Source organism: Solanum stenotomum, chromosome 4, assembly GCF_019186545.1.
Source record: "Solanum stenotomum isolate F172 chromosome 4, ASM1918654v1, whole genome shotgun sequence".
NCBI classification, from domain to species: domain Eukaryota; kingdom Viridiplantae; phylum Streptophyta; class Magnoliopsida; order Solanales; family Solanaceae; genus Solanum; species Solanum stenotomum.
In genome coordinates, this window is record NC_064285.1 from 57,310,660 (window position 1) to 57,324,297 (window position 13,638).

General features: G+C 35.9%; 2 protein-coding genes across 2 annotated transcripts in view; one reads left to right on the forward strand and one right to left on the reverse strand.

Annotated features, from left to right (window-relative positions):
* The window catches only part of LOC125862636 (brefeldin A-inhibited guanine nucleotide-exchange protein 5), a 41,485-nt gene extending 28,106 nt beyond the window's left edge, over positions 1–13,379 (reverse strand). The window contains exons 1-11 of the mRNA XM_049542754.1: positions 13,085–13,379; positions 7,298–7,373; positions 6,677–6,923; positions 6,078–6,199; positions 5,867–5,925; positions 2,469–2,526; positions 2,305–2,389; positions 1,987–2,193; positions 1,829–1,887; positions 1,654–1,723; positions 1,512–1,580 (exon numbers count right to left, since the gene is read on the reverse strand). Of these exons, the coding sequence (XP_049398711.1) occupies positions 1,512–1,580; positions 1,654–1,723; positions 1,829–1,887; positions 1,987–2,193; positions 2,305–2,389; positions 2,469–2,526; positions 5,867–5,925; positions 6,078–6,199; positions 6,677–6,923; positions 7,298–7,373; positions 13,085–13,196 (1,164 nt within the window). The 5' untranslated portion in view covers positions 13,197–13,379. The remainder of the gene's footprint in view (positions 1–1,511; positions 1,581–1,653; positions 1,724–1,828; positions 1,888–1,986; positions 2,194–2,304; positions 2,390–2,468; positions 2,527–5,866; positions 5,926–6,077; positions 6,200–6,676; positions 6,924–7,297; positions 7,374–13,084) is intronic.
* The window catches only part of LOC125862623 (potassium transporter 4-like), a 346,656-nt gene that overhangs the window by 71,535 nt on the left and 261,483 nt on the right, over positions 1–13,638 (forward strand). The gene's annotated exons all lie outside the window — the stretch shown is intronic.

The window sequence follows — 13,638 nt, forward strand, 5'->3', positions numbered from 1 at the left end:
GTTTTTGAGGGGTTTAGCCATATTCTTATGGTGTCTTCCTTTTGCTTCCACCATCACTTGTTGTTGATTATGTTTTGGTTATCGCATTATTTTGGCGTTGTTATCGTTTCCTGGTTAGTTGATTTGTTTCTCCACCATCGTTTTCCTTTTTCATACCAATTTTGATATGTTGTACTTGAGCTGAGGGCCCTCCGAAAACAACCTCTTTACCTCCACAAGATAGGGGTATGGTCCCTCCCCAGACCCCACACTTGTGGAATTTATGTTGTTGTTGACCAAATATTCTCCAAATGGGCACTTAAGCTAGAAACACTATATGCTTGCTTGAATTGTGTGTTCATATTGTATTGTATTGTTAAATCTACTGTTATTTAACAATGAGAAGACTCATTTTACGTAACAACTAATTTGGTGTGGTTAGATTCCTGCATTAGTTCTATTTCACATTTGGCGCTTACTATTATATAAAAAACCTCATTTTACCCCTTACTTTACTTTACTTTATAATATCACTAGTAAAATTTCTCGCGCTTCGCGCGGGAATTTAATATCACGAAATTTATAAAATAATACTCAAAACCTATCCGTCATTAAAACTAAAACACTATATTATTTACATACAAGATTACGTTGTAATGAACATCAATAATGTAAAGGAATATGAAAATTATAACATCATATCATTTATCCTTAATAACAAAAGCATAAATTTATGACTGTAAAAAAAACCAGGATCTGTAACATAAGCAATGGTGTCAGTGAGCAACTCATCATGAGCAAAGTACACGAATATTTAATTGTGCAGAAGAAAAAGAAAAAGAAGAAGAAGAAGTTCAAAATTGTCGTTGTTTTAAAATGAGAGGAAATCCCTCTATTTATAGACAACAAAGGGTCGTGTGAACAAATGTTTGTTGTGCCTTATCGGAAAGGTCACAACTATTTGGAAAAGTTGCAACCCTTCAAAAGGTTACAACCTTTCATAAAAGTCACAACTTTTCATAAAAGTCGCAACTCTTCATAAAAGTCACAAATTTTCATGAAAGGGAAGGCTAGTTTTGGAAATAAATAAATTAAAAGGAAACATGATTTGTGGTGGCGCCACGTAGGCGGGTCTAGGATTCTCTTTTATATATATATATGATATGATTTACCATATTTTGTTTTCCTCATATTTATGCCCCACCTTTTTCATCAGCACTCCTCCATGCTACGATATAGGTACTCCTTCTTTCCACTTTCTTGTTAATGATCATCTTTTCCTTTTTTTAGTTTTGAATTGTTCATAAATAAAGTATTTAAAGTGATGAAGGCATTTTAATAAACTTAGCAGCTATTGTACAGTACAATATAGTCAAACCAAACAAGAAAAATGTTATGAAATGACAACAGAAAATACAACCTATCCAAACATTATTTTAACAACACAATACAATATAATACAATGCATTATACAATAATACATTAAGAAACCATCAGAAAAATGACTCAACAGCCTGTAGAAGAAAGCTCACCTGAAGTAGCTCCAGGGACAAAATACGTGTCTTAACAGTAACTTCATCATTGTCTTCCTTTATGCCCATCTGCAAACGCACTCCTATTAACACAAAATTCACAGATTTCCTAAACCTTACATCTATGACCAGTCATGCAAACCTTGCAAAGGGTTCGGAAAAGAAGTAAGGCATCATGCTCTCCAGGTCTCATGCTTTCAAGCTCAATTCCTCTGGTTAAAGTTACAAATTGTCACGAGATTTGAAAATTATAGTTGAACATCACAATAAAACAAGTTCTCTTTATGAGAATCATTTCCTCAACTGTGAAACCATACCTTGTGACCTTTTCACCATCTTCAAAATACACAGCCTTCTCAAGAGCAGCTTCTAAACCCTGTATTCCAAGGAATGGTCATAATAGGTACATATCATAAGCTTTTACATGACAATACCGTAATCGTGCTAGTAATAGTAAAGTTTCAGGTATGTCCACCTTGATATCAGCCCCACCAACAAAACTCTGAAGTTCCTCAACTGATGCAACAGATGCATCTTTAGCCTGAACAACATTTGGTGCATCTCCCCCTTCTGTTATTTCTTTATCTTCCGGATCATTATGTGAAACTTCCTTAACCTTTACGTTTGGTCCACTAGTATCAGTAGTTTCTTGGTGTGCAACAGGTCCACGTGAACTAGAACCCTGATTTGCAAGAAGCTATTAAGGGTCTATAAAGTAGAATCCATTATTCCCCCCTCTACCATCTCAACAAAGAAACAAAAAACTTGGTTCATCCACTATTCATTCACATACCAGATCATTTTCCATCCGTCTGAATATAATACTAAGCATTTGTGTCAACATGGCCTTTGATGTTGCTTGGTTTATTGGACTTTTGCTAAACATCCAAACAAATTGCTATTAGCTTCATTTGATATATAAAATAATCATCTTCAAACAAAGGATTACACCAATACCTGTTAAGAGCAATATTGTAACAGACCCTGATAACTCCAAGCAATGATTCCCCATGAACTGCATTTTGGACAAAGCATACAGAAAAATTGTTTAAGGACTCTTCTTTGCCACTTGCAGTAAATCCTATTCCTACCAACTTTAATTCAAATAAGCAATAAATGTTCAATGTTACATGCAATAGCTTTACAAAGGTGGACACATTAAGGTACCCCGAGATGTTGTACTTCGTCATTTACATTGGACAATGTTTCCAAAATGCCTGTTCGAGGCACACTTAAGCCATGAAACTACTTAGCACAGGTCGGGAGCTTTGTTTGCTTAGGCAGCACTTAAGTACAATTACCAAGGCACTTAGGCATGGAATTCAATGCTCACGAAATGTGTCTTTGAGAGGGGAAAAGAAAATTAGGCACTGATCTGAAGTCTGAAATTAAAACAGTGCTTTTTCATTTGAACCGGAAATTTAAAATGATTAAATTTGATTGAGATGATTTTTACTTCATATATTCACTTGTTTTTTTTCATTTTTTTTGGTCTATATAATTGTTGTTAGTGTATATTGCTAATTTTTTTTGCATTACATAGTACTTTTTTCTATGCTGTTCAAACTCTTCAAAATTCTTGCCGCAACCCAGTGTTATCAAAGGCGAAAAGCGCAAAAAAGCTCTAAGGTTTGTTGGGGCATTAAACGCAAATAAAGCATGAGCTTTAATGAAAAGAGGTGCAAAGGGAGACAAAATACAAATATATATGTTTAGTCCAAGACTAAAAATGCCCTCCATCCATAATATGGTCCAAAGATGTCCGTACCATCCAAGTAAGTCCCAAGCTAGATTTCTCTAATTTCAAGGTCGCCAGAGGTCAAAATCTTGCCAGCAGAAAACTAGCCCTGCTGTTTGCAAGTACAGTACCCTTCATATGCCTTTTTCAGTGAAAACCAATCCCCCACCAGTCCTTACAAAACTGTTCCGACCAGACCCCAACCTTTTCTTACCATTTTCAAGGTCACCAAAATAACTTTTCTGGCCATTGAGTCATTGACCTCACCAGAATCACATAGGGAAGGTGAACACTGCCCTCAAACCCTTCTGTCTTTCAAACAAGGCTCATTCTTAGAGGTATTACAATGGTAGAGGTATTCCAAGCCCCTTGATGTGAAATCACACCCATCGAATTCTTCCCTTTCGCTGGCTTGTTGCGAGTATGAGTTGGATGCTTTGTTAGGGTTTCTTCGGTTCGACCCAGTCCATTTAGCCATTTCTCTGCTATTGAACGGGTCCTGATTCTTTTCTCTACCCTTTCTCAGTTAACCAAGGGTAAAATAATCCTTTTGCCCTCTTGTTTCTATTTTTGTAGGTCACCAATTTGAAATCTCCTTCATCTTTCCCAGCTCCGTCATTCCATAAATGGCAAAGGACCTATTTTTTACTAGGCCAAACTCTCCTCCTCGCATCTCCCTCCCTTCTATCTTCCCCTCTCCTCCTTCCCTATTCCTCCTCCCTCTCCCTTTCCCCTCCCCTGCCCAGAATACTCCAAACATTTTAAGGAAGAATTATGGGTATAACCGTACCCTAAAACTCCTACATCCATCCTTAGAGATCATTGAAATTGGAACCCCCCCGCCATTTGTAACATACACCTTAGCTCTTGACATATCACTCATACAACACCTCACATCCACGAAACTGCTGCAAAAATCTTCTGCCTTCTTGAACAAGTTCACACACCATAGGTGAATCGGAACTCCTAACAATTTTGATCGCAGCATACCCTTCTTTGGCCCTCCCCTTTACACAACCAGAGTTGTCATGCCATCTGTCCGGCCTCAGAAACTCTCCGTTCATCCACCTATGTCCCTCCTCAAACACCATCGCAGCTTCTAGTTTTGATGTGAACAGGAACAATAAGATTGAGTCTCTCAGCTTTGACACCTTTAGCCCCTTCTCCATTCTCCAAGCCTCTGCAGCTCAAGTAGCAACCATGTTTGATGATCCCATCCAACTAGCAAACTTCCTCACAGGACATGTCTTTAGAAAATTCTTTTCTGAGTATGTTCATTCGAAAGATTGAGTCTGGATTCTTTCACGCCTTCATTTTGTAGCAGCTTTCTTCTATGTTAAGGTTGGCCAAGCTAAATCATGTTTGTAAGATGTCTCTTTGAGTTTATTCGCTTCTAGAAAGAAGTAGGAGACTCCCTTTCTCTAGCCATTTTATCTTATATTTGCGAGGATTCATATAGCAGACACAAATTATTTTAAATTAAGAGCTAGTGGTTATTGTTGTTGGAAACTAAAGAGGACCACAAATAACTTTTTATCATGAAAATGTAATATTTGAAAAAATCAAAATTAAAGAAAACCCAGATTACTCACAAAAATATTCCGAGAAAGTGACTTCCATTTTCAATCCCCTATTTTTTTATTTTATTTTTAATTGAATTTTAGACTTATTTAAGTTTTGAGACAGAGAACTTTAGATTTTCTAAAAGGGATGACAGTAGATAATCTCAAATATAAAAAAATCCTACCTTAAAAGTATTCGATCAAACTGTCTTTTTCCTCCGAATTGTGGAAAGATATACTATGGTATTTAAATTTATTTTTATGAAATAAGAAGGAAAAGGATTGCTTGATCCTTGAAGATTTTTTCAATACAAAGTATTGAATCATCTTATAAGAACAATTCATGATTCATATGCTTAGTCATAAGGAATGATCCAATGGAATTCATGGATTTACCTAGGTCAGTTTATGGGTTAATCAATAAAAGATTTTTATAGTTGAAAAACATTGGAAAGAGAAGTGGAAGAAAAATCATACAAAAAGATCAAATCTTTGGACGCCCCGAAAAAGATGAGGTGCTTGAAAATGGTCTAAGTAGTTGAATAGGAGGATCACTATGATTATAGCCTTTTGTAAGTTTACCACCGACAAAAATGATGTCATTAGAATACAAAGGAGTGTAAAATAATACTACTCCATCTTATTTCATATGACGAATTTTGACAGAGTTTAAGATGTTAATTTGACCTACATATATTTTATACGTAATGGTGAAAGAAAATTTTAAAACAAAAATTGAATAAGCACATCACATCCAAGCTAGATTTTATTTACTAAATAAATCTAAATTATCAAAAGTTATGAAAATTAAAGTAAAACTATTAGTAGTGAATGGTGTCATAAAAAAATATGGGACAATGCAAACTTCAAAGATAATGGGACAAAGGTAATCCTAGTTTACATAAAGTTGGACTTCTACATATATAAAATTAACCAGTCGAGGAATCTGGAACGAACTCAAGATAGAAGGAGGGTAAAGACATAAAGGAAGCTGGGACAAGACTCAAGAGTAACAAAAGGTGAAGAAAGGAATCTCTCTTTCAAAAGTTGCATACCTCTAAACTTGGCAGATGCTACAGCGGTAAGAAGTACCTTCAGAACCTGAAGAGTCGTACTGCATAGAAATCCTCAAAAGATTTATCATTCAAGAAATATTAAGTTAAAATATATATCAAATAAAAGAGGCACATAGCTAACAGGAGCAAACGATTTACTGATAACTTAAAAGGGAATATAAGAAAAAGTCAAAATAAGAGAGGTTTCTACCTATCGGTAGACAAATTATCCACACAGCCGCAGACTCTGTTCAGGATGTCTGTAAACAGCGTCACATTTTCCCCACCATCTAAGCCAAGATCTCCCTCTAGATGGTCGTAGGCAATCAGTTTCTGCAGATATACAGAGAAAGTTATCACTGATTTTTGGATACGCTTTTTGAGAATCTCTGAGCACCCAAAAGAATGTTCTTAGCTATTCAATCTATGAAATATACAAAGATACCTGTTTTATCAATATGAAACAGTTGGCATATTCACTTAAGTCATTCATGCTCATTCACACATATAATTTATAAAAACAGGTACCAGAAAGACTGGTATAATGACTCAGCTTTGAGGATAGCAACAAATAAATAGAGCAAATGAGGTCCATGATGCATGTATAAATGAAATTAAATAGCTGTAATTCAATAGTAATCAGTCCCCTCCCCCTTGTTAAGCTCCATTGCACCTACCCAAGTTTATAACCTGGATGATGGCAAGAAATTTCAAAAGAAGGAAGAAACTAATGATGCCTAACATAAAGAGAAATAAATTTTCAAGTATCAAGGCCCAAAAGAATGCTAAAGTACAGCAGCAAGAACCTACATGAAGACAATCCAAAGCAAGCTCCATGATCTTTCCATTCTTCGTCTCAAAAGCCAGCCGAAGTGGATTTAGCACGAGTTCTGCCTGTGCTTGGCTTAAAGTATTGCCTGCTTGAGCTAAAGCTGTCACTATAGTTCCACTTTGGCTTGATGGCCTGCTTATCTGTTCTGCACCCTCACCACTAGGCAAAGCAGTAGTTGAGTCAACTGGTGCTGCTTCATTTTCCGAGGCTCCAGTGTCAGTAGAACTGCATGAGAGGTGATTCCGTGAGCCGTTAATTTATAAGACATATAGAGTAGGAAAAGTCAATGAAAAAAATAATAGAACTAGAGGTTCGGCCCAGTCAACTAGGATTAGAAACAATATCCAAAATCAAAATACTTTTGACTGTAATCCCATTTCTACCAAAAAATCATATAGCATTCTGAGCAGTAGAGTACCCATAGCTCAGACGCGTAGCCAATAAAATCTAATAGAAGCTATAATTTTCAATGGCATGAAATTTGAACAGAAAAAAAAAGATATATGCCCTGAGCTAATAATAGGAGGAAACTGAAGAAACAATAAAGTTGAAGATTGGAAGATAAAGTATATAAGAGCAAACAATGTGATAGTGCCTACCTCTGATCTACAGCTGAAGATGTTGCAGCATCACTCTCAGTGGATAAGCTTTGCTGACTAGATGCTTTTGAATTGTCTGGAGAGCAGACAAAACCGGAATACACAGTAAATCAGAAGAATCACTTTATTTTAACAAGGAGCAGAAGCAAAAAAGATGTTCCAAAACAAGAAGCAGTTCAATAACTTTTTTTTATGAAGTTGTTCTATTACTAGCATGAAGATGTAATGGTTACAAAAGAAGTATTGTTAGCTACAATACTTCTAGCTGAAGAAAAAGGAACTAACAATGTCCATAAGGGAAAATGGCTGAAGAAAAAAAAATGGGAGGCTATGCTAACACAGTGAAACTGCTAGCTCCAAATAAACTAATCTATGTGCAGGGAGCTAACAAAATCCAGAAACTGTTCGGCAAATTTACAGAGGAAAGTTTAATAACATATTTAACACTAAGACATGCAACAGAATCAGATCCAGACAAGCAGAGAAATACATAAGACAGATGAAACAAAAACAATATTGAATTTTAATATATGGTCTATTTATGCTTATAAGACCCTAGGGTGATTCAACGCCATCCATTTGGAAAAATTTACCCCCCCCCCCCCCATAAACTAGCTTTTGAGACATTCAACCTCACTCGAGTCAATAGACTACCTGCTCAAAATTATATATCATTTGTAACAAACACTCCCAGCATCCAGATGCATAACCAAACCATCACTTCCTCTACACAATAGACTAAGTCAAAAGGAACTTTGGTAGTATCAGCTGACAAAAACAAATTTCACATTGCTCATATGACACTTACTATTCATGTGATCATAAAATTTCCGAAGACACTACAAATCAAAGTCAACATGTATCATGTTTAAAGCATATCCTTCTTTTCTTGTTGTTGTACATCTACATCTTAGACGGGGTAAAATTCCTCCAGGTTTGTCAACAACAGTACAACATTCCTACTTATGCAAGAGCTTTGAGAAGGTTGATGAAGGCTCTCCATGAAATACCCATGTTTTTTATTTGACAGTTGATGTTACCAAAGTTCCTTTCTAAGAGGATCTCGCAAACCTATTTTACAGTTCTCATATAACTCTTAATATTCACGTGATCCTAAATTTTCTCAAGACGCTTCAAATCCATGTCATGTCAAGCCAACAGTAGCACGAAAGAAAAAATTACAGTCAGATGCCGATGGGCATCTAGTTAACAAATTTTGGCCAATTGTTATTTTATTACCTGCTTTTAGGCCAATTTATGTATGTATATCTTGAAATTTTTTTCATATTTTTTTTCATTCAACCTCAATCTCTCTCTCTCTCTATCTTTGTATATATATATATATATATATATATACACATACGTTCATTCAAATCTTGTATTTGCTATGGCGTTTTCTCTTTAATATTGGAAAACATCTTGGATTTTATTTTTTTTGATGACAAGGGAAACCCGCAGCCGCTACCCTTAAAAAAAACACATATCTTTGTTTCTTTTCACAAATGATTGTTAATCCATATCTTTAGTCATTAACTTCTTCTTTTCTCCTTTCTAGTTTCAGTCTATAACAATAAAATAAATCCAATTAATGGAATAATTTTGTAGAACCGAAAACCTTGCCAATTTCACGTAATCATTCGCCACTTATCCAAGATCTGGAAATCTAGCATGGGAAATATAGATTCGTAGCGATTGAAACTCATTTGAATCGATTCAAGCAGCTGAAAAATTGATGAAGAAGACGACTTGTTTAACCTTTGATTTTCTATATAACAATGTGGACACATTGTTTATACATAGTTATACACTGGTTATTCATGGTTATATAGAACATATACATTATGATGTTCTTGATGATAATGATGATGACGTTTTAAACTGGAAAACAAAATATATGTTAAAAGAACTTGAGAAAAAATATGTGGTGAGGAGAAGATGTCCTCAACTGGTAAAACAGCCAACAATAAGATTAGCAACAAAAAATTGATCAGTAAGACTAGCAACAACATTATGTTCTACAATTCCCTCTAGTTTCATCGTGCATCAAACAGTACAGCACTCCCAAAAGAACCAGTAAGATTAGCAACAATGACGTTCCGTTCTACAATTTCCTCCACCTTCATTGAACATCTAACAGGCTATACCCCCAAACAAAGCCCTACCGTCGAACCACAAAGGAAGTAAAACAAGACTACTTTCTACAAATCAAATCTACCGGCATATACTAGTTTTGAGGTTTTAGAGTTCTTTCTAGCCATATAATCCAGCGTCGAGCCAAAGAAGCAGCACGTCTTAAATTTTTGCATTCCTTCCTCTTCATAGAAAAACAGAAGCAAGATGTAAATCACAATTTAATGGGGAAAAAATCAGAATAGTTTCCCTAGTACTCTAAATAGCCTCATTCACAATCCATTCAAAGGAGTTCTTAGAATAGGTAGTTATGTCAGAACAGGCTTAGTATTAGTCACAAGTGTAAATATGTAGTAGTATGGATTGATTGTGAATACTTTACGAAAAATAACCATAGAAAAACCCGAATTTAAGACACTCGTATTCACTCACCCTTTAAATATCTTCTTTTATTTTGGTGGGGGGGTGGGATTCCACCAAAACTCCTAGTAACCATTCTATTTCGAGCCACTTCCGACAATTTCTAGCATCAAAAAATTTTTAGGTTTATATTTCTAGTAATTTTTTGGTAATCCTTCCATCAAGTTCGACTCAGCATCCTGACATGTCTTCAATCAATTCTCAACAATTGCTCTCATGTTTTTTTGGAAATAGTAAATCTTCATTTAGTTGATTCCAGAGAACATTGAATTACATTACAGATTCAAACGGTAACAATCCCGATCAAACACTAGGACAGTAATAGGAACTAATAAACCATAATGGAAATCCAACTAAACCCAGTTACCACTTACTTCAAAACAATCTAAAAGCAGCGAAAAATCTAACTCTTCAAGTTTCCATTTGAGGCACCACCACCACCACCTTTGTAGCAAGATACAGTCATTATAACAGTCACAGCCATATCCACCTTCATGACTGCCACCTCCATATCCTCCACCGCTCCTCCATGGAGTCCCCCACGGTAACCACTATATTTGTTGCTTCGCGGGATTGAGTTTCGCTCACCGTGATGTTACAACAGTCGAGGTTTTGGCCCATTCATCCCCTCAATAGTATCCCCCAATAGATTGCTTATCCTTGAAGATAAGAAAGCCGAATTCTCTATGTCTACCAGTATCCTAGTCAATGATTATCTTTGATTAGAGTATTGTGCTGCATGGCGAAAGAGACTCCCAAGTGTTTGGTCAGTGATAGCCTATCTGGTATTCCACAACTATTCCACCAGCAAAACTCCTAGTAACCATTCTATTTCGAGCCACTTCCAATAATTTTTAGCATCAAAAACTTTTTAGGTTTATATTTCAGCAACACTTTGGTAATCCTTCCAGCAAGTTCGACTCAGCATCCTGGCATATCTTCAATCAATTCTCAACAATTGTTCTCATGTTTTTTTTAAAATTGTAAATCTTCATTTAGTTGATTCCAGAGTACATTGAATTACAGATTCATAAGGTAACAATCCCGATCAAACACTAGGAGAATAACAGGAACTAATAAACCATAATGGAACTTCAACCAAACCCAGTTCCCACATACTTCAAAACAATCGAAAAGGAGTGGAAAATCTAACTCATCCAGTTCCCATTTGAGGCACCACCACCACCTTTCTAGCGAGATACAGTTGTTATAATAGTCACCACCATATCCACCTTCATGACTGCCACCTCCATATCCTCCACCATGCCTTCCCCACGGTAACCACTATATTTGTTGCTTCTCGGGATTGAGTTCTGTTCACCGAGATGTTACGACCCTCAAGGTTTTGGCCCATTCATCCCCTCGATAGTATCCCCCAATGGATAAAAAAGCCGAATTCTCTATGTCTACCAGTATCCTAGTCAATGATTATCTTTGATTAAAGTATTGTGCTGCATGGCGAAAGAGACTCCCAAGTGTTTGGTCAGTGATAGCCTATCTGGTGTTCCACTACTATTCCACCAGCAAAACTCCTAGTAACCATTCTATTTCGAGCCACTTCCAACAATTTCTAGCATCAAAAACTTTTTAGGTTTATATTTCTAGTAACTTTTTGGTAATCCTTCCAGCAAGTTCGACTCAGCATCCTGACATGTCTTCAATCAATTCTCAACAATTGTTCTCATGTTTTTCTGAAAATTGTATGTCTTCATTTAGTTGATTCCAGAGAACATTGAATTACAGATTCAAATGGTAACAATCCCGATCAAACACTAGGATAGTAACAGGAACTAATAAACCATAATGGAACTTCAACCAAACCCAGTTCCCACATACTTCTAAACAATCTAAAAGGAGCGAAAAATCTAACTCATCCAGTTCCCATTTAAGGCACCACCACCACCTTTCTAACGAGATACAGTCATTATAACAGTCACCGCCATATCCACCTTCATGACTGCCACCTCCATATCCTCCACCATGCCTTCCCCACGGTAACCACTATATTTGTTGCTTCTCGGGATTGAGTTCCGTTCACCGTGATGTTACGACCGTCAAGGTTTTGGCCCATTCACCCCCTTGATAGTATCCCCAATGGATTGCTTATCCTTGAAGATAAGAAAGTCGAATTCTCCATGTCTACCAGTATCCTAGTCAATGATTATCTTTAATTAGAGTATTGTGCTGCATTGCGAAAGAGCCTCCCAAGTGTTTGGTCAGTGGTAGCCTATCTAAGCCCACCGATGAAGGGGATGTATTCCACTTGTCATATCTTTAGAGAAACTAGGAAGAAGAAACCTAAAGGCAAAGTGAAGGGAAAGCTCTGATAATTTTCTGCATGTCTTTCTATATATTACTTCAATTCTTCGGAATATCATTCTTCAAATTGATACTTTCTTCAATCCAAAACATGTTGGTTAGATTTGGAATTTCTGGTTCCAAGCACATGAGACTTCATAATTAGAGTGGCAGTATGATGTCTTACCTGGGTAGATGATGATGAGCTCTTTCAATAAAAGGAGCTTAACTAGTCATTTTCATCAATGGCTTCTAACGCTCAAATAATAATCATGTTGCTTGTGATTTTCAAGCTTCCACTTTCGGACCTTAAGTTTTTAACTCTAGAACTTCTAACCATATTGGGGATACTAAATTCTTCTATAATTTTTACTCTCAATCGCTTCTGACAATCACATTTGTGAATTGATCATATGATTAAACCATGACAACAAAGTAGATTGAGCTACGAATAATGAGATAATTGTTGTCCTCATATTGCTCTTCGGCACTTCCTATAATACACTTGTAGCAAACAGGCTTCTTCAGACACCAACCAAGAGAAGCATTTCACTTTCGGGGGGGGAACCTTTCTAAATAGTAGTGATTGCAGACAGGGCGAATCTAAAGATAAAATATAAGGCAAGTGAACCCATGGCCTCTCTAGTAAACTAGATATTTCATGTATATATTTTCTAAAATTGACATAATATTCTCTGTTGGCACCCATGCTACAAGGAGTCTAAATAGTGTTCACCTAAATGACTAAGTAACAATTCTCACTTAATACATATTTTTCCCACCACCCATGTTCTAAAAATACTAAACTGTTCCTCTCCATTTTCCATTTAATCTCTCAAAGGCTTGAATCTACTTCCAAATTCAAACATGAATTAAAAAAAAAAAACTAAGATCTGAAATGAAATGAAATCAAGTAAAGTTGCAAATGAAGATACGAACCAATATAGGATTGGATAGATATCTGGAGGGCAGAATACTTCTTATTAGAACATTCTTTGAGCATTGATTCCAATGCTCGAGTGATGAAACCTCCCGCAGCACCGCCAGCCATTTTTGTTTGTGTTTTCGATCTTCAATCAAAAGAATCGATTTGAAATCATCAATGCAATCCTGTAACACTCGAGAAAGAGGAATTGTTGAGATCCTGTAGAGAAAACCCAGAGATCTGAAAATGGAAGAAAGACGACGGGAAGGTGGGTTCAGATTGCTGACCGTTCTACCACCTCCGGATCTGTTTATAAATTAACTAAAATGAAAAAACAGATACAGTATATTTTACTCTCTAGATTTATAGGACTGATCCTCTGTTTCTTCTTTTTTAAGAATCCATTTTTTATAAGAGCATTGATATTTGTTATAGTGTTTGTATTCTTTATAAAATTAATATTTTGTAACAATTGTATTTAATTTGTAAAAACTTATATATTACATATAAAAGTTAAAATATTAAAATATCATGCACATTGGTAAATTTCTAGTATAATATTTTTTTA